The sequence below is a fragment of the Oppia nitens genome, unplaced genomic scaffold (genome assembly GCF_028296485.1).
Source record: "Oppia nitens isolate AA-2021 unplaced genomic scaffold, nextdenovo-longstitch-racon4-pilon3 scaffold7_pilon_pilon_pilon, whole genome shotgun sequence".
Lineage (NCBI taxonomy): Eukaryota > Metazoa > Arthropoda > Arachnida > Sarcoptiformes > Oppiidae > Oppia > Oppia nitens.
The window spans coordinates 3,142,051-3,162,072 of record NW_026533251.1 but is presented as its reverse complement, the minus strand read 5'-3'; the positions used below and the strand labels follow the sequence as shown (position 1 = coordinate 3,162,072).

Here is a 20,022-nt window from a genome sequence, read left to right as displayed (position 1 = left end):
CTCTCTCTCTCTCTCTCTCTCTCTCTCTCTCTCTCTTTCTGGCAAATGGTTAGATTGTGTGGTGTCTCACACTTTCTTATAAGAGTGTACTCTCTCTCTCTCTCTCTCTCTCTCTCTCTTCTCTCTCTCTCTTTCTCTCTTTCTCTCTCTCTATCTATCTCTCTCTTAATCACTCGGGAGGTGTTCACCGGTGTGAGGAACTGAACCCCATTTTCATAAAGAAAACAAAAAAAACAACAACAATAAGAGTAACAAAAAAAACTAATATATTTTTATTGAATAAATACACACAATATTAATGATTATTATATATACTGTATATATATATATATACCTGTATTGTTATAATGTTATATAATATACTGTATGATACCTTATATATATATTATATTATTATCATTATTATTATATGATTTGATATATTGTATATTTTCACGGTTTCACTTTCAAACAACAATAATATGTAATAATAATAATAATAATAAACCCAAAAGTCACACACATATACCAATTATTTATGATTATTATTATTATGTATTTTATGATAACAAATATGTTGACTAAAAAATACCGAAACATATATTTTTATACACAATATAATGTATATTTGGTTATCAAATAAAATAAATAAATAAAACTAAAATTATTTTGTGTATGTGTGTGTATGTGTGTGTATGTATGTGTATGTATGTGTATGTATGTGTATGTGTGTTTATGTGTGTGTATGTGTGTGTATGTATGTGTATGTGTGTGTATGTGTGTGTGTGTGTGTGTGTGTGTGTGTGTGTGTGTGTGTGTATTGCTATAATAATTTTGTTTTTGCATTTATTTTTGGGTATTATTCACTTAATTTACTTAAATCATTGTTTTGTTTGCATCACTTAAATAAAATAATAATACTTTTTTTCAATACTGTATTTTGATTACATAGAAAAATAAAAGTTTTTTTCACACAATTTTTGTTGTTGTTATCTCTCTTTCTCTTTCTTTTTAAAAAATTTTTTTTTCAAAAATTTCTCTGTTTTTTCTCAACTAAAAAAAAAATTTCTTTTCTCTACTATCTCTCACTAAAACAAAAATTTCAGTCTATTTTTGTTGTTGTATTTGAGAGTCAATTTTGGGAAAAAAATTTTTATATTTAACTTTAGTTACTAATGATTAGTATATCATTATTATTGATATAATAAACTTTATGTATATATAAATTATATCTATATATATATACAGTATATATATATTATATAATGTTTATATCTTTAAAAAAAATATATCTGTAACCATCAAAAAATTATTTTTGATATAACTTTATATATATATTAAAAATCTTTAGTTTATCGTTTAGTTAGTGTGACATTCAATTGGGTATATTATATATATATTTATATATATATATATATATATATACTGTGCAGATACTGACTGTCACATACAGTATTACATAACATTATATTAATAGATTCAATATTAATATACTGTATATAATCACTACTACTACTAAATGTCAGTAATTTTTGTTGTAATTATTGCTATACATTATACTTGCATATGATATTAGACACTCATTGAGAGAGAGAGAGAGAGAGAGAGAGAGAGAGAGGCCCATAGAGAGAGATACACTAACTAAGCACTGGTAGTTATTTTTTCTAACTAAAAAATTTTTGTTGTTGTTGTTGTTGGCATTTACGCCCACTTAAAGGGAACCCAAATACAGTGAGAGAGCGAGAGAGGACATAGAGATAGGGACTGGTAGTGTATGTGTGCGATCATATGGTATAAACTTTATATATATATATATATATGTAAAATCCCTTTAAAAAAACTACATTACATTACACATTGAATTTCAAGTGTCTCTCATTGATGTAAAAGATTTTATATTTTTTGTTTGTTAAATACAAGTCACACATTTAAAAAAATGCTAAATAAAAAAAACTATTAGAGGAAAGGAAAGGGAGATAAGTTTAAGTGTGTGTTGGGAACGGTAGGGAACACACCAGTCTCTCTCTCTCTCTCTCTCTCTCTCTCTCTCTCTCTCTCTCTCTCTCTCTCTATCTATATATATATATATATATAAAAGACTTCATTTATTTTATTTAGTGTTGTTTCGCTCATTTGCTTCGGGTATTAGTAAAAAAAGTTATGTTTGAAACTGTGGTGTTGTTTTAAGAGGCGGGTAGTTATATAGGACTTACTGTACACTTATGTAGTATGTGTTTATGGGGTTTATGCTGTTTATGCCTGTGCTGCAAACTGAGAGCCTAATGGTTTAAAGTTTTTAAGATTTTTTTTAATAATCTACCAGTGCTGGGGTCCCATAGAGTAGTACTACACATGTATACCGACACACATTTTTTTTTGTAAAAAAAGATAGTATAATAATCGGGGGGTTGTCTTAAGCCATTGGTGTTAATGGCTGGCTATAGTATAGTACCCAACACAACATATAGGGGCCAAAGCAGGTGCAGAGAGAGAGAGAGAGAGAGAGAGAGAGAGACAAAAAAAGAGGAAAAGTAGAGGAAAAGGGGGATCCCTTTCCCCCAAAAAATATCGTCGAGTAGTAGTAGGCTCTTAGCACTGGTAGTATATGTAGAAGTTATTGTTGTTGTTGTTGTTGTGAACCTTGGAGTGAAAGTAGTTGTTGTTGTTGTTGTTGGTTGGGTTTGGTTGGGGTTAGGCTACAGCACATACATACACACACACACACACACACACACACACACACACACACACACACACACACACACACACACACACTCATACATACAAACAGCTGTCCCCAAGCTGTACATATTATTATTATATTGTAGAATATGCCGGTTCTATGGCTATATATATAAAAAAAAGTACAGTATGTATGTGCCGCTGGTGATGGTATATATATACTGTATATACCGGTACTACAACATACAGTTTTTTTGCTGTATGTATGTGTGTGTATATAACTGGTCTCTCTCTCTCTCTCTCTCTCTCTCTCTCTCTCTCTCTCTCGCTTTGGTTTAGCTAAAGGCGCTCTTCAAGAGAGAGAGAGAGAGAGAGAGAGAGAGAGAGATGCCATCGATGGTTAAAAGGCCTACCGGGGGGATGAAAATGGTATGTATGTGCGCGCAGTATAGGCACTGCCCCTCTCTCTCTCTCTCTATCTAACTAAGCAACCAAACCAACTAACTAACTGTGCACTGGTAGTAGTAGTAGTAGTAATAGTAGTTTTGTACACAAAGCTAAACGTAGAGAGAGAGAGAGAACCGGCAGTTTTTAATATACCATCTAACAGCTAACAGTGCAAAGCACTCTACCAGTGTGTGTGTGTGTGTAGTAAACTCTCACATACATACATAAGCGCCTGTGTGTGTGTGTGTTAATAACACACACAACAAACTTTTATTATTATATATTGTGTATTACAGTATTATTACAGTAACTTTCACCACAACACAGCACAGAGCACTGGGTAGTTAAGTAAAGTGCCAGTGCCAGCACACATACAAACAAAAAAATCAAAAATAAAAGTGTATATGTGTTTTCACTATCACTACTACCACTGCCATCATCACCACTACCATCAACAACAACATCAACCCTAACATACATACATACATATATTGATTGTCACCCGCTTTTTGATAACCAACCAATTTTTTTTCGGTCGGTCGGGTGGGCTAACTGTGCGCTTGAAAAAAATATGATACCGTGTGTGTAGTGTTTACCCGATTTTTCCCCCTACGGGCATAACCCGCAAAGTCATCCACTAAATCCAACCAACCAACCATACCATCCCTATTATCTATCATATATCATGTATTGTCGGAGGCGACCACCACCCCCGACATCATCAGTGGTGACCGATGACAATATCGGGGCTGAAAAGTTGCTCCTATTTGTTACATAAGTGTATGGCCATTGATTGACCGACTAACTGACTGACTGACTGACAGTGACCAACTGTCCCCACCCCCTATACCCCCAACCATTGGATTAGCTATGATAAAGATTATTATGATATCCATTACCGCAAACCATGTCCAGGGATATTATTTAAGTGCTTAATAGTTATCAAAAAAAAAAAAAATAAACTCAAACATAACAAACAACATACCAGTGCTTTAAAAAAGTGAATTATTTTTTAAAATTAATTGATTAAAAAAATAAACTTTTTTTAATATATATATTTGTTTTGACAATCAAATTGATAATCAAAAAAATAATAATAAACTGACCAAACATTTTGTGAATATTATTGTTATTATATTTGTTTAAAAAAAACTAATAATCAAAACATAAAAACAATTTTTAAAAATTTTTTAAATAAATTTTTTTTGTTAAACTTCGGGACTAGTGTTCAGACTAACTGACTGACTGACTGACAGACATACAGACGGGACAGTCATATGATATCATATCATATATATATTAATATATTAGACGACAGACTATTTTGACACCAACTGTCTGGACATAAGCTGTTTTCACCCTTTATTTTTAACCTCAATACCCCTCCTCAACACCACCAAAAAAAAGTCAACTGTCCTGTCAAACCAAAATCAAGTGATCAAACTATTAACACACATTGACTGACTGACCACCATATCGGGTGACACCAACACCAACACCAACAACACTGACAACAATGAAAAAGTTTTTCAGTTTCGCCCGACGCAAGTCATCCTCGACATCGACTGGTCTGAAAGGCCTGAACCCGAGGCGCTTCTCCATTGGTTCATCAGCTTCTTCATCGTTACAGATACAAGTAGTACGCGGCGGCTATAATGTCGATCTGGGGAAAGTTGACCAATCGTTTACCAAACTACATAAGGCTGCCTTATTGAACGATGAGGACAGGCTACGCAAACATATTAAATCCATACCGGTCAACTCGCGTGACTCATCGGATAGGACAGCCCTACATTTGGCTACGGTTAACGGTAATCTAAAAATTATCCGATCGTTGATCGAGGCCGGTGCCAATGTCAACGTACAGGACGGAGACGGTAAGACACCGATTGTCAAGGCTATTGAATGCCAACACGAAGATTTGGTACAATTTTTTCTGTGTGTCGGTGCCGATACTGAACTCGCCGACTATGAAACGGGTAATACACCCCTGCATTGGGCACTATCGATGGGTGCCGTACGGGCGGCACAGTATCTGCTGAGGAATGCCCGACATTTGGATGTTAATAAACGCAATAATGTATGTAAAAAAAAATGTTTTTTGTTGTCTAGATATGTAAATTATATCCCTGTCCTCCCCAATATCCTCTCAATCTAACCCACATTGTCTCTAAAATAACCCCAACAATAATACAGTATATGATTATTATAATAAATAATTTTTTTTTTAATATAATCAATATTTATTATATAATTATTAACTTAATTATTATAGTATAATTTGTATAATTGATTATTTTAGAAATATATTTATTTAATTATTATTTAATTATTAATAATTACATTTATTTTTTCATTAACTTCCAATTATTAATATTTAGTAATTTATTTTCTATGATATCATCAGTTATTTATATTTATTATTATTATTTAGTCAATGTGTGTGTGTGTGTGTGTGTGTGTCTGTGTTTTAGGATGTGTTATTTGATACCTTTCCTCTATCTATACTCCCCTTTTTTTAATAAACTACATCCCCTATGAATATATAATTTAATTTTATCTAAAAATTAACATATTTTTAATATAATATATTTATTATAATTTAATATAATAATCATTTTTAAATATTATTATTATCAATATGTTTAAGTGTCATAGAGTACACTCAAAAAATAAATAAAATGATATCAATATAATAATAATAATAATAAAGTTTTTAATGTACTCATAATTATTTTTAAAAAAAATTTTATTATTATCTATTTTATATGTATTTTTTTCAATGTTAAAACAAATTTTTTTATTATTAACCAACAACAGCAACAACAAAAAATAGATAGTATTATATAAATAGTTATAATAATTATTTTAATATACATTTATATAATATATTTCATCATAATTTTTAGTATTTTTTATAATTTTGTTGTCAATTGCGATAATTTTCCTAACTCTTTTTTTTTGTACTGTAGTTTATTTTGTGTAATTATTTTTTGTTGTTATCATTAATTTATTTATATATATATATATATATTTCATATCAAAAATCCCATTCATTAAATTCATCACAATCTTGAAGTGAAATACAGTATATAAATACATGAAATTAATTATAAATTATAAGGAAAACATTTGTTTTAATTTTCAAATTTTATTTTTTCTTCAATTTTAAAAAGCATAAGATATGCCAAAAATAGTTTTTTTTCTGTAAATAATTTCTTTTTGTTGATATTATATATATTCTCTCTCTCTCTCTCTCTCTCTCTCTCTCTCTCTCTCTCTCTCTCTCTATCTCTCTCTCTCTATCTCTCTCTCTCTCTTCAAAATAAAACTTATGTTAGGATATAGTATTACCACTAAGTTTTTATTTTGACGACTAATTATTTTGCTGAGAGGACTAGTAGTATATATATATATATACTGTATATATATACTATATAATGATTAAAGAGTTGCCATTTATTTATTTTTATATCATATATATATATATATTTAATATGATATATACAGTATACTTATGGTGTGTCTATCTATTATCTATGTCTATGTCATTGTATACTATAAATGTGTTTCTCAACTGTTGATTAATTTGTCTGATAAATTAATATAATACAGTAATAATAATAATAATAATGAAAAAATTATTTCATCAAACTATTAAAAGCATTTTTCTCATATTATTATTATCATTATTATTAGTATTATCTTTAAATGAAATTTTTGTTGCGCACAGTTAGCTAATTTTAGACGCTCTCTCTCTCTCTCTCTCTCTCTCTCTCTCTCTCTCTCTCTCTCTCTCTCTCTCTGGACGGTTATGTCATCAAAAAAATTATAATCATATCATATATACTGTATATATATATGATATGATTATTTTAATAGTTATTATTATTATATTACATAATTTATATTTATATATAATTTAAATTTCACAACTTTTTTTATCAAGCTATGATGAAACATACAAAAAATAAATGCTATATTTTTTCATTATATTATGATTTTTAGTTTTTTAAAAAATAAAAATAATATTTAAAAAAATTTTACATTAGTATCCCATACCTGTCCCGTGTGTGTGTGTGTGTCTGATGACAATTATCTTAATTTTCTTATATATATTATAAAAAAATAATAAATAAAAATTATAACCAACAATAAAATTATTTATTTTTTTTAAGTCGTCTATCACTTAGTCGGGTAATACCCGGGGAACTACTATTCCCTGTATGTATGTATGTATGTATGTATGTGTGAATGACTTTGAATGTATGTCCACTGTTTTGAATGAATGAGAGGAACTGTATGTATGTGTGAACGAAATGCTAATTTGTAGTGATAATGAAATTTACATTCAAAAAAAACCAACAAAAATAAAAATTTAAAAAAATTATTTTATTATTTTTTAAAACTTAATATTATTGTTTATCACACATACACAACTAAAAATAAATTAATTTTATATATATATATATTTTTTTTATTGTTGAATATTTAAATACCTGTCCAGTCATTTATCATTACAATAATATTATTATTAACTACCGGTTCTCTCTCACACATATATATCCAGCAAAACGAGACATGTCTGCACTTAGCCGTAAAATTGCCGCAAAACTGTGTTATACTCGAAGATCTCATCGCCAACGGTACACATTTGGACGCCCGCGACGACCGCCAGAAAACGGCACTAATGATTGCCACCGACAACGAGAACCTGCAGGCCATCAATACATTGGTTAAGTACGGTTCGGCAGCACCGGGAGTTGCGGGTGGCGGCGGGACAGGAACTGGTGGTGTCGGCGGAGGTTCGGCCACTTATTCGAGCGATGAAGACATGAGACTATCGCTTACTGGCGGCTTTGGCGGCGGCGGCAGCGGTGGTCGATATCCAAACAGCAGCAGAAACAGTAGAAGTCAAGTGCTCAGTATTCACGAACGCGAAACCGATTCGGCCGATTCGTGGCCGGACACCGAGGACGAGGACGGCAACTACGAGAGGCCAATGTCCAGAGAGTCGAGAGATTCGGCGGCGGCCGCAGCGGCCAAACAGCTAAGAAAAGAGTCGTTCAAAAGTGGTAACTCATTTCGTGTGTCTAGTCTTGTGGATGAAACCATTCTCGAAGAGCTAAAGCCGGACAATGGGAGTGTCGGCGACGATAGTGGCGACGATTATGTTATCTGTAAGCCGAGCACTAGTCGCGAAAAGATTGGCCGACTCTCTGAAGCCGTCGTCGACGACGTCGACGACATTGTCAACGAAAAGATGAAACAACAACAAGAGATTGTATGGAAAAAGTCGTCGTCGTCTTCTTCCTCATCGTCCGGCGGATCTGATGACGATATGATGATCATCAAGAAGAAGAAGACGAATCTAAATAATATGATTATTAATGACCGCAAACGTAACGATGATGAAGAAGATGACGACAAAGAAGTCAGGGAAATGAATGCAATAAATACGAGCAAAAATCAAATGTTTAGCAAATCATCGGCGACTACGACGACTGGGTCAGTGGCCGGCGGCGGCGGCAGTGTCGGCGATCCATTCAACAGCGATGTTATGGACGAACTGGAACTGCTTCTCATACAGGAGACCATTGGCGTCGGTGGAGGACTAGTAGGAGGAGTAGGAACTGGAGTGACGCACGACAAGAATGTCGACTTTATAGCCCATATGAAAGATCTGTTGGACGAAGAGATGCCGAAAGCGGCGGCGCCTAAGGCTAGCAGCACTCCGCTGGCCATCAAACACAAAAGCATACCGTCGCCGCCGCAGCCATTATCACCACTACTAACATCATTAGCATTATCATCGCCACCCACACAACCACTACCACCAACACAGACATCAATGACATCAACTAAAAGTGATACTAAAACTACAGATTATCATCTAATACTTGATGATAAAGACAATAGTGATCACAGACGTCGACAACAGCAACAACAACAGCCAGAGATTGTTATGTTTGGTGACAATATAACTGTTAGAAATGTGACTAAAACGACAACACCAACAAAGACAGTGCCTACCAGTCCTCCTCATCCTTCTGGCGATGGATCTAACAGTAGATCTCTATCATCGCAGCATCAGTTACGTCGTGAGAGTAACGTTGGTGTTGTTAAAGATGTGTCGACCACTGATTCGTCGAAAAGTGAGTCGACGTCGACGCCAACGAAGAAGTCGAAGAAGAATAAGAGGACAAAACAACAACAGAAGACGACTACAACGAATCAAACGGACGATAGTTATCGACGGCGAAGTGTGGCCGACATGAAGACTACTACTACTAGCTCTGGTTCGTCGTCCACCGAAACTGATGCGGCAGCCATGGCCGCGGCGGCGGCGATTGATGCGGCCAATCGACGTCGAAGCTATGCCGAAGTGGTTGCCCAGAATCGGGAGACAACAGCCAACAGCAACAACAGACAGTCGCTTATGGATGAGCTTAAGACTAGTATCAATGCCAGAGCTAAGAGTCATAGCTATGCCGATGTTCAGTCAGGCGGCCATTCAGACTACTACGACCAGATGCGCGGCAACGGCGGCGGCGAAACAAAGATACCGATACTTAGGGCCAACAAATCGTTTTCATCGTCATCATCATCATCGGCGACGTCGTCGCCGACTAAACTACAGTTTCTCCAGAAGTTATCACCGAAACATAACACATCCAGCAATAATCAAAGTCATGTCGTCGTCAACAACAATGCCAAACAACCACAACAACAACAGGAATCACCATCACTTGCGGACAGCAATAATGCCATCAATCTGTTGTTGTTGAAGAATCAACAGAACAACACCATCAACAACAACAACAATATGAAGAGTAGTCTATCGAAAATACCGTTACCGGTGTCTAAACAACAACAACAACAGTCGTCTAGTGTTGAACTACAGTCGACGCCGCCGTCGCCGACAAAGTCTACGACAGCAGCATTGGACGACATGTCGCCGACAACGACGCCGACGACGACAGATGAATCGGCGGACAATACAAGACTAGATGTCTTTGGCCAGAATTTTTCGCCCGAAAGACATTCGTCGAACGCTGAAGAGTTATCGGCGACTGAGGCCAGTAGTGGTGTCAAGTTGTCGCCGTCGAACAGTACCGGCAGTACCGGTAAGGTCAAGAACGGGGCCATTAGGTCGTCAAAACTTCGCCGTCGAGTCAACGAACTGACCGATGAACTCAAAAGAGGTACCCAAGAGAGGTCGGCGTTGGCGGCCGAAAACGATACGATTAAACTGGAGCTCCGGGATCTGAACGATAGGATATGGGCGGAAAATGCCCGAAACTATGACCTGGACATGAAGCTGACCAAATTGGAGGCCGAACTTAGCCGCTGTCGTATCGAACTGGACATGAAATGCAACGAACGGGACGCCATTCGTACGGAACTCGAATCGATTGTCGGCCAGTTTGCCGACAGTAAGACCCGATGGCGTTTGGTTGACGAAGAAAATCAACGAATGAAACTGCAGATGACATCCATGGAACTGGAGGAACAAGTTTTGCGACAAAAACTACTGGCCAGCAGTACGACGGCAACCAATACCACCAACACTGGCGTCGGACAACATATGTCTGGTAGTCACGATGTCTGCGATCACGACGAACTGGTCATCGAATGGAAGACCAAAGTGGATGTACTGATGGATGAAAACGATCGACTTCGCCGCCAGACGGAAGAGTTGCAACGGTTGGCCATCGAAAAGGGTGTCGAATACGAGCGCCAGTTAGTCGAGTGGCAGAAGCGTACCCAAGAAGTTGAATCGCATCTGAAGACACTGAGACTGGAGTTGGAGGCCGTCAACAGTGTTCGCCAGCAGATGATGGCTCAACAACAGCTACAGCAGAGCACTGGCGGTGGCGGTGAGGAACAGCTGGAACTGTTGCGAGCCGTACGCGAACTGAACACACTGATGGCCAAACTGGACGACCGAATTGCACGTACGGATGCCGTACGGCAACAATCAGTACAGACCAAGTACTCGAACGAAGAGATGCTCGAATGTGCCCGTAATCTGTTGGATCAGATGCGCCAAGAGATGGTCAACTTTAAGGAGATGCTGACCACCACTGCTACCGTCGCTACAGCCGCCGATACGACAACAACAGTGGACAACAACAAGAATGGCAGTGTCAACGGCGATCACCACAAGACTACTAACGGTAATGAAAAACAATTGGCAGCTTTCGAGTCGCGTATTAACGGTTTGCGTCAATCGCTTGAACGACTCGAAGATCAACTACAGAGCCAAGAACTGCAGCTAATCCGGCAGACATCGGATATCATTGCATTTACATCGGGTTCCGCAGCCGCCGGGGCCACCACTACTGCCGCCGCCACCACAACAGCTTTGCGCAAATCTTTGTCATCGCGCGAACTGTTTATCGCTTCCAATACCACTCATAACTTAAACAATCTAAACAATCACATCAACAACAACTACCACAATAGCAAACAGCTATCACAACAACAGCCGCCGAAGAGTTGGTTTGTTCAGACATTGTTTAGACTACAGTCTCATATTCAACAGTCCGGCGGCAATGGATCGCCGACCGGCGGCGGATTGACCGCTGCCGACGGCGGCATCGATTCAATCGCTACGTTTGTTCATCAAAAATCAAGACTACAGAAACAGATACACGAATTGAAGACCGAATTGGGATTGTTTGCCGAATCCGTCCATTGATTTCTTGTATTGATATATATATTAATATATGCAATGAAAGAGAGAGAGAGAGAGAGAGAGAGAGAGAGAGAGAGAGAGAAAGAAAGAGAGAAAGTTTTATAATTATATATAAAAAAATGTATTTATTATTATTGACATAAAACAGAGTTAAATATATTATTATTATTATTATTATATATAACACAATAATTATATTGATGTGAATATTATTTATTAAATATATATATAATTACTGTATTATTATTATTAGTATAATTATTACCTAAATGAAAATGATTGCCTAAAATTTATAATTATTATTTAAATTTTCTGTTTAGTATTTAAATAACGACATATTAATTATTATTAATACTATTATTATTATTATTATTATTAATCATTTTCTTGTTTAATATAAATATATCTTATAAATTGAATTACATTTATATCAGTATAACTATGATTTATTATTATTATTATTATTATTAAAAGAAAATTATTACTATTAATAATATTTAATTTAATAATATTATTAAACTTAATATAAATTTATATATATATTATACATTAAAAATCATTTGTTTATTATATACATACAAATTACTTTACCATTTAATTATTATCTTATTATTATTATTATTTAAAAAAATTTACAATAAAATAAAAATAAATTTTTATATAATTATTATTATTTATTTATTTTTTTTAATTATACAGTATATTTAAATAAGATATATATATATATATTGTAATGAGTAGATTTTATCATTACTGTTATAACTATAATATATCCTATTTCTATACCGTTTCAATATTATTTTAATAGCATTGCCATTTATATCTGGAAAGTGTTGATTATTTAGATGTTTCATAAGAATTTTTAGGGTGAGTTACTCGCTTCACTTTCCATGCAATGATTTCACGTAAACCACTGGAATGGCCGCCACTATTGGCACAGTACTCTTGTAGTGGTTTAGGTTGTCTTAATTGTACATTGGGCACAATATTAGCTTTTACTACACAATTATTAATACAATCTATGTCTGATTGATCGTAAATTAAGACATTACTACTTTGCGGACCAATTATATAAAAGGTATTATCTCTGGTCCTGAGATTATTTAATTCAATTTGACCTTTACTATCAAACGAAACACTATTCAATGTTAAGACAGACTCATTGTTTTGAGAGTTAAGACTCGAAGTCTGTACCACTCGGGTCTGGTCAGAAGCTCTGAGACCAGCAAAAACTATTTTACTAGTTTGGTCACTCACTACACGTGACACAACTATAGTATACTGAAGACAGGACGATACAGTGTTATCAGTATCCATACAATGGCTGGCTAGCCGCAACACTTGCGCTAAAACAAACAAAAACCGACATTACTCAATGACAACAAATGTCTTGTCGCAATTATAAACTGGTAACTAAAACATAACGATTGACTAACTGGTCGGGCCCTACCAATAATTGCCAACGAGAGAAGCCTCAAAGCCTCCCTCTAACCAAAACATGCAACTCAATACCCAATCTACTAGTAAGACTGAGTCTAAGGGTCAGTACCATCACTCGGTACTACCGTCGGTAAAACCGGCGTATAGTCTATTCAAATACCCACTATAGGATAAGTAATGCTATACCCGTTGACCAACCCTGTGGCCAAACTATAAATCAGAGTCCTCTGACTCTGATGACATAACCATGGGATCGTCACAAGCAATCTCTGGGGGAATCTAACCCATCTATGTCTCTCCAGCCGTGCCTACCCGGCACTAAATAAAGGCGTTTAAACACTAGTTAAACCCTACCCAACACTCGTCGGTGAAATGTGATAACACCCGAAACCTTTGTTACGGTGACTATCACTGGACTACTAATCTGTACTGTATAACATTACAACAGACAACAAAATTACATTCAACTAACATACATAGACAAGGACTATATTAGACAAAATTGTATGTGTGGTGGCGTCAATGATAAGGCGCTCATTAACTACAGCAAGCGGTGTCGCGTACACAACCGCCGCCGCATCGGTCAACGAATGCATCGCCGGAGAGTCACCGATCACATAAATTAACATAAATCTATAGAAACACATCATACACTCAATTACGATAAAGACAATACATGACCGACAGATTGCTGACAGTATTACATAATTATCGTAACATTTCTATTATCTCACATACGGTATTCAGTTAAATCTGGTCAGACATAACTATGTCGTCTCTGGGGTCAATTGACATCACCTATAGGTTTTTGGCCGTGATATTGTAAGAACAGTGCATATGTAACAACAATAAACTATTAGGTGTCCAAATATTTATTTATACCGGGTCAGTCAATCCCGAAGGTGACTATAGACTCATAAAGTTAAGGCAAACCTTAACTATACTCTCGGATCACTATTGAGGAGCGTATGTTAACGGTCTTAAACTCAGTGTCCGTTATCGGCTATTAACACACAATCACGCGATCGGGAGACCGGAACCCTCTTGGGACCACTGGCCTGCCTAGTCAGTCGGTATCGAATAGTAACTATGCATTTCCCAACTAGGTTAGCGAAAGCACATATGTACTCGAGAAATCCACTGCTATGCATTCACACACACATTCACTCAAACAGCCGATAATTACAACAATCAACCAAACTAGTGCTATTGTCACGAAGACAGCAACTATTGGATCACCTAGTAAATTGTATTTTAAGGTCAGACTATTAGTGTTAAATAACACTGAGAACCGACAAAACTACAACTGTTTCACTAAGACGTAGGACTATTGCCGAAAAATCGGGCAGAGCCTTCGGCGGCCTGGTACAATCTCGGGGATGTCGGAGACTTCCATATGACACATATAGTAGTCTATACCAACCATAACTAAGTATAGGTCAAAAGAGGTAAGGGAGGAGGACAGCGTAGCCGTACAGATCTCTCGACACGACAGACCCGTTAGCACACTATCAACGGTAAAGGAATGACGGCATGACCGTACGAATCCCCCGACACGGCGGATCCGACGGCCAACCATCATAAGGTAGGTTAGGGTAAGGTATGGTATTATTATGTAACTGGACCGGAACCCCCGACACGGCGGCTCCGTCCATTAGCTATATACGCGGGAAGGCTTGACAACATAACCGACCAGATCCCCCGACACGGCGGACCCGATGGCCAGTCATCTTACCTTAAAACTGTAGACAAGAAGGGACCTTTACGATACTGGAGCTCCCGACGCGGGAACCCACGGATTTAGGTCGCTTAGAGAAGGTAGGAGACAATAAAAGTAAAAACTCACATTAAAATCCCAAGGCTTTTATTTTAAAATGACATCAATACGAGGTATACATCCAAGTATACGGACCATATCAGAGAAGGGGGTCGAACCAGAAGGGGAGAGAACTGATCTGCTAACGGCTCTTAGCAGTACTAGTCTTATGCCGAGTGACTACCAGTATCTCAATGATTCTATCATTGAGGATACTTGGGGTTTTATAGTCTCGGTCGCATCAATATAAATTTTCAAGGGAGGTAAGGTATATACTAGTGATGCGTTGGAGCCAAAAAACACTACAATATAATACTATTTATGCTATGTTATGTAATGATTGATGTCTAAAATTGGTAATTCTGGCACCGGATAGGGAAAATTTTATATAGATTTATGTTACAGTACGGGAAAGAAATTTGGATTTTTGGCACTATGTATGTAGATGTTATATGCAGTATATTATGTATTAATTTTAGGTTGCATCTAAAAAATTTATTTGTTAGTATATTTTGATATAATATATATATATATATATATATATATGTGTGTGTATTGTATTATAAATCTATTTTATGTCAATATTTTCTATAACATCACTCCCTTCTCCCTGTAGATTCGACTCGAATCTCATGATATCTGTCCGCTTATAAAGATTAAAATTACAATTAAATATTAAAAACATCAATTATTAAATAGGATATATATAATAAAATTGTTATAAATGTTAATATAAATGTTATATTAAATATAATGTTTAAATATTGGTTATATAATATTGATTAAGATATAATATTAAGATTACAATATTAGGTGTTTATATTGGGAAATATTTATATAAATATATGAATTGGTTATTTTAGTTTTGCATGTAATGTAATGTAAGTCACAAAATATATTAATAGATTATATAATAATAGATTCATAGTTACGGTTATATAATAATATAAATTATATCAGAATAGTCTCATTAATTGTGATATATATATATAGTAAATAGTATACTAGGACTAAAATTATTGGATAATAAGTGTATATTATATAATTATAAAAGGGTTAAATTGTGTATACAATATTCAGATTATGTAAGTATATTGATTATTATAGTATTTGGTTGCAATAATTGGTTGACTATAAAGTTTGTTTTATATAATAAAACATTGTTTATAAGGTTAAATAAGAAAGTTTAAATTATTAATTAAGTTTATTAAATAAGTCATTGATTATATCATCGGCTGCTATGTTATCAGCTTCAGTAGGTATGGTATAAAACGAATTAAATTCACCCAGTGTCCCCATATCCGAAATCGCCTTTGTTAGTGATGAATAGACAACTGAATCCGGTGATGCTTTCTTGATGTTGCTTTTGATGATTTCTTCAATTTTCGTTACTCCAACATCATAGAAGTACCGTCTTATCCATGTCAAAGCATCGTCTGTGATGTCTTCACCATAATTAAATGTAGAGACTTCCAGATGTAGAGGTTCTTGGATATCGGTCACATGGTGTGATATCAAATGATCAATAATGATACTTAGATCATTTGCAATATAATGGTCAATAGAATGTCCATTTTTGTATTGACTAAAATGTTTCGCACGACACAACAAACACAACACTGATTTCATATTAATATGGTTATAGAAAGTGTTTAAGACATTTGATATGTCTTCACTTTTTAATATATTTAATAATTCATTACTGTCGGTTAATTTGAGACAATAAATACATAATTTATTAACACAATGATTACGGGTGAATTGTGGAAGCCATGTAGTTTCCAAAGTTTTTGCGAAACTATTTTTAAGACAAAATAGTTTGCATTCTGCGTTGCAAATTTGATTGTTATTATGCCAGTGATCATGTGTTTCACACATTAAAATACACTTGTTGTTGCACAAATGTGTGATCTCATTCTTATTAATTTCGTCGACAATATGGTTAGTAAAGTAATATCCATTTTCATTTAATAAATTGCAGTATATACAAATATAGCGTTTTGTTACACTACGTTTAAACCATTTTTGACTATTAATGGTTTTGGTTAATTTAATTGAATATTTAGGTTTTATATAATTAAAAGGTAACATATTAGTTTTATAATAATTAAGTATACATAATAGTGTATATTCAGATCTTATTTTATAAATAAGAGATCTTTTTGGGCTATGAGATGAACTAATTAAAAATATCATAGGCTCTCTGTTTTCAATAGAGGATTTTCGAGGACCAAAAATAAATTGTTGATAATAAACAACATTATTTTTACTCACAACGACTTTAATTGTTCCAAAGTCTATGTCTCGTCTTAATATATAATTTTTGTTATATTTTCGATTATATTTCCTTATTAAATTATCATAAGGTTTGCGATTTTTGGGTAAATATATAGGAGGATTGGGTGTTTCTGGTCTATGATCCTCATATAATGGACAGTCCTCGTCACAATTGTGACTGGTACTGGGTTGAGACATTTTTAAATAATTCTATAATTATTTAATTCTAAACAGTAAAGTTTAGTTTTCTTATGTTTGACTAATCGGAGAATTTGTTTTTTAGTAAAACTATTTAAATTAAAATTGCCTACTAAAGTAATTGATGCAATTTTAGTTTTACTTATTAACTCAACCAGTCCTCTTATACCGGTATTATAATTCTTTAAAAAGGTTTCAAAAGTTCTTTTTCTTTTATTGAAATAAAACTTTTTATGATTTTTGAATAAATCACTATTAAATGAAAAACGACGGTCTTTAGTGTCAGCAAATATAAAATCTATATCTAAATATTCAATTTTAGGGCAATATTTAGTAATATAATTTAGTATAGAATAATTGAAAAACCCTGTAGAAAATTTGTTTTGGTAACCGTTAAACGTAAAGTATTTAAGGTTTTTAAAGGGTTTAACAATAATTGATGGCACACAGGTTGTTTCTTCAAACCAGCCATTCAATGTAAAGTCAATTAGATTAGTTAATCTATTTAGAGGTTTCAAGAAATCAATGATTGATTGATCTGAATAAACAGTAATATCAATATTAAGCACAGATAAATTACTGAATTTTGTAGTATATTAAGTGATGATAAACTATTAATGTCATCAATTGGAAATCCTGAGATTAAAAGTTTATTAAGTTTTTCACATTTTAAAATAAACTGTTCGACGTGTTTGATTTTTATTTCATCACTGTCATAAGAATGAATGCACAGTTGGGTTAGGGATGGGGATAAGATTTCAATTAAATAGTTGTTAGCGCTAAGAGATTCATCGTAATACTCTACGGCTAATTGAGTTGTTTCACAAATTCTAAAGTTTTCTTCTTCACAATTGAAAAAGTCGGCAATATATTTGTCACGCGTTTGTTTATTATATATTTTACACAAACCTTCTGTAAATTTATGGTCGTGTGTGTAAATTAAAAGAAAATCAAGTTTAATTATATTAAATGAAATATAATTATAAAGTAAATATTTTAAGTCACAATTTGAATGTTCACTATAGTACAATATTTTTATTGATGGGGCACAGTAATGAAGACACCAATAAATAATAGGGTCAACAAAAGTGTAAGACGGTGGTATTCTTATTTTAAATTCTTTCACATTTGTTAAAATAGACTGTTTATTAACTTTATTAAGTTTGGTTTCTCTCTCATTCTTTTTGACAATAATGTTCAAAAATAAAATTATTAACGGATGAAAAACCTTAATTGATAGTTTATTAATACACTTAATGTCGTTAGATAATTTTAATAAGTTTTTTAGTGATTTAGGTGTTGATGTAATTTCACTTAAAAATCTATTATTTAAATTTATATTGATATGCGTATCATATAATATATTGTCAAATGCTTTGCTCACACCTGTAGCTCTTAAACGATCATATAAATTAAGTCGATTAATAATATGATACTCTAAAATGTCTATAGGCAAGTCTAATAGATTAAGCATATCAACGAAGTTAATCACTTAGGGATATTGCTCAACAAGCCAAGTGAAGTAATCTTTATAATAATATTGAGTACGTAATATTTTCTTAAAGATATCACGTATTTCGGGATTAAAAAATATAAACTCGTCAACTAAACTGTTAACTTTGTGTGTATATTTAATAATGTCTTCGTTTGCATAAAAGATATAGGTCTGTGTGTCACCACAATATTGTTCACTATCTTTCAATAAAAATCTTATATAAATCTCTTCAAGTTTTGAGGATATTTTTAATAATTGCTTAAATTTTCTCTCAAGTTTGWCTAATAGTGGTATATTATTAATCTCTGGTAATGTTTTAATTATATGAATTGTTGAAATTTGTGTACTGTAAAAACGTTGTCTACATTCGCTATGTCCTCTTTTAAGTTTTAATTCAGTTCTACTTAAAATCATTTTGGGACAAAATTTACACATAAAGGTCACAATTAAGTTTTATTAGCAAATTATTAAGCAATAAATCACTATTGTTTACAAGTACTTAATAAATATTCCACTAATATTTTAGTTATTAAATGGGGCAAATATTATCACTTTTTCAATATGCATTGAAGTATTACGTTGAAACACCAGTTGTTGTAAATGTAATTGGTGTTTCCAAATTTGATTTAAATCTGAAATAGTTTTATATAATAAAGTTCTTGACCAACATTTAGGTTTATGGGAATATTTTATAGTTTGTAAGATATTAATTACTAAATCCTCGAACTTTAAAATTAGCTCATTGGTCTTAATTAATGCATTTACAAGTGCTTTTATATTGTTAGTGAAACAGTTTTTGTATGCCAGTAATCTCATGTTATACAACACTAAGTGATGTCTTAGTTGCAAATGAAAGTCGAGATTTTGTAAGAATGCTTGCATATTAATCGATTTCCGGTTTACATTGAGTTAATAGAAACATTAGGAGGTCTCGATCCCAATGAAATTTTTGTTTTAATTGGCTTGTAAAATTTACATTATATGTTA

The 20,022-nt window shown here is 33.7% G+C and overlaps 1 protein-coding gene across 1 annotated transcript; it reads left to right on the top strand.

The window, feature by feature from the left end:
* Positions 1-4,267: 4,267 nt before the first annotated feature.
* On the top strand, positions 4,268-11,874 carry LOC128963812 (dentin sialophosphoprotein-like). Its single transcript, XM_054310344.1, has 2 exons — positions 4,268-5,188; positions 7,679-11,874. The coding sequence occupies exons 1-2, from the start codon at positions 4,625-4,627 to the stop codon at positions 11,810-11,812; spliced, it is 4,698 nt and encodes a 1,565-aa protein (XP_054166319.1). The 5' UTR covers positions 4,268-4,624; the 3' UTR covers positions 11,813-11,874.
* Positions 11,875-20,022: the final 8,148 nt, after the last annotated feature.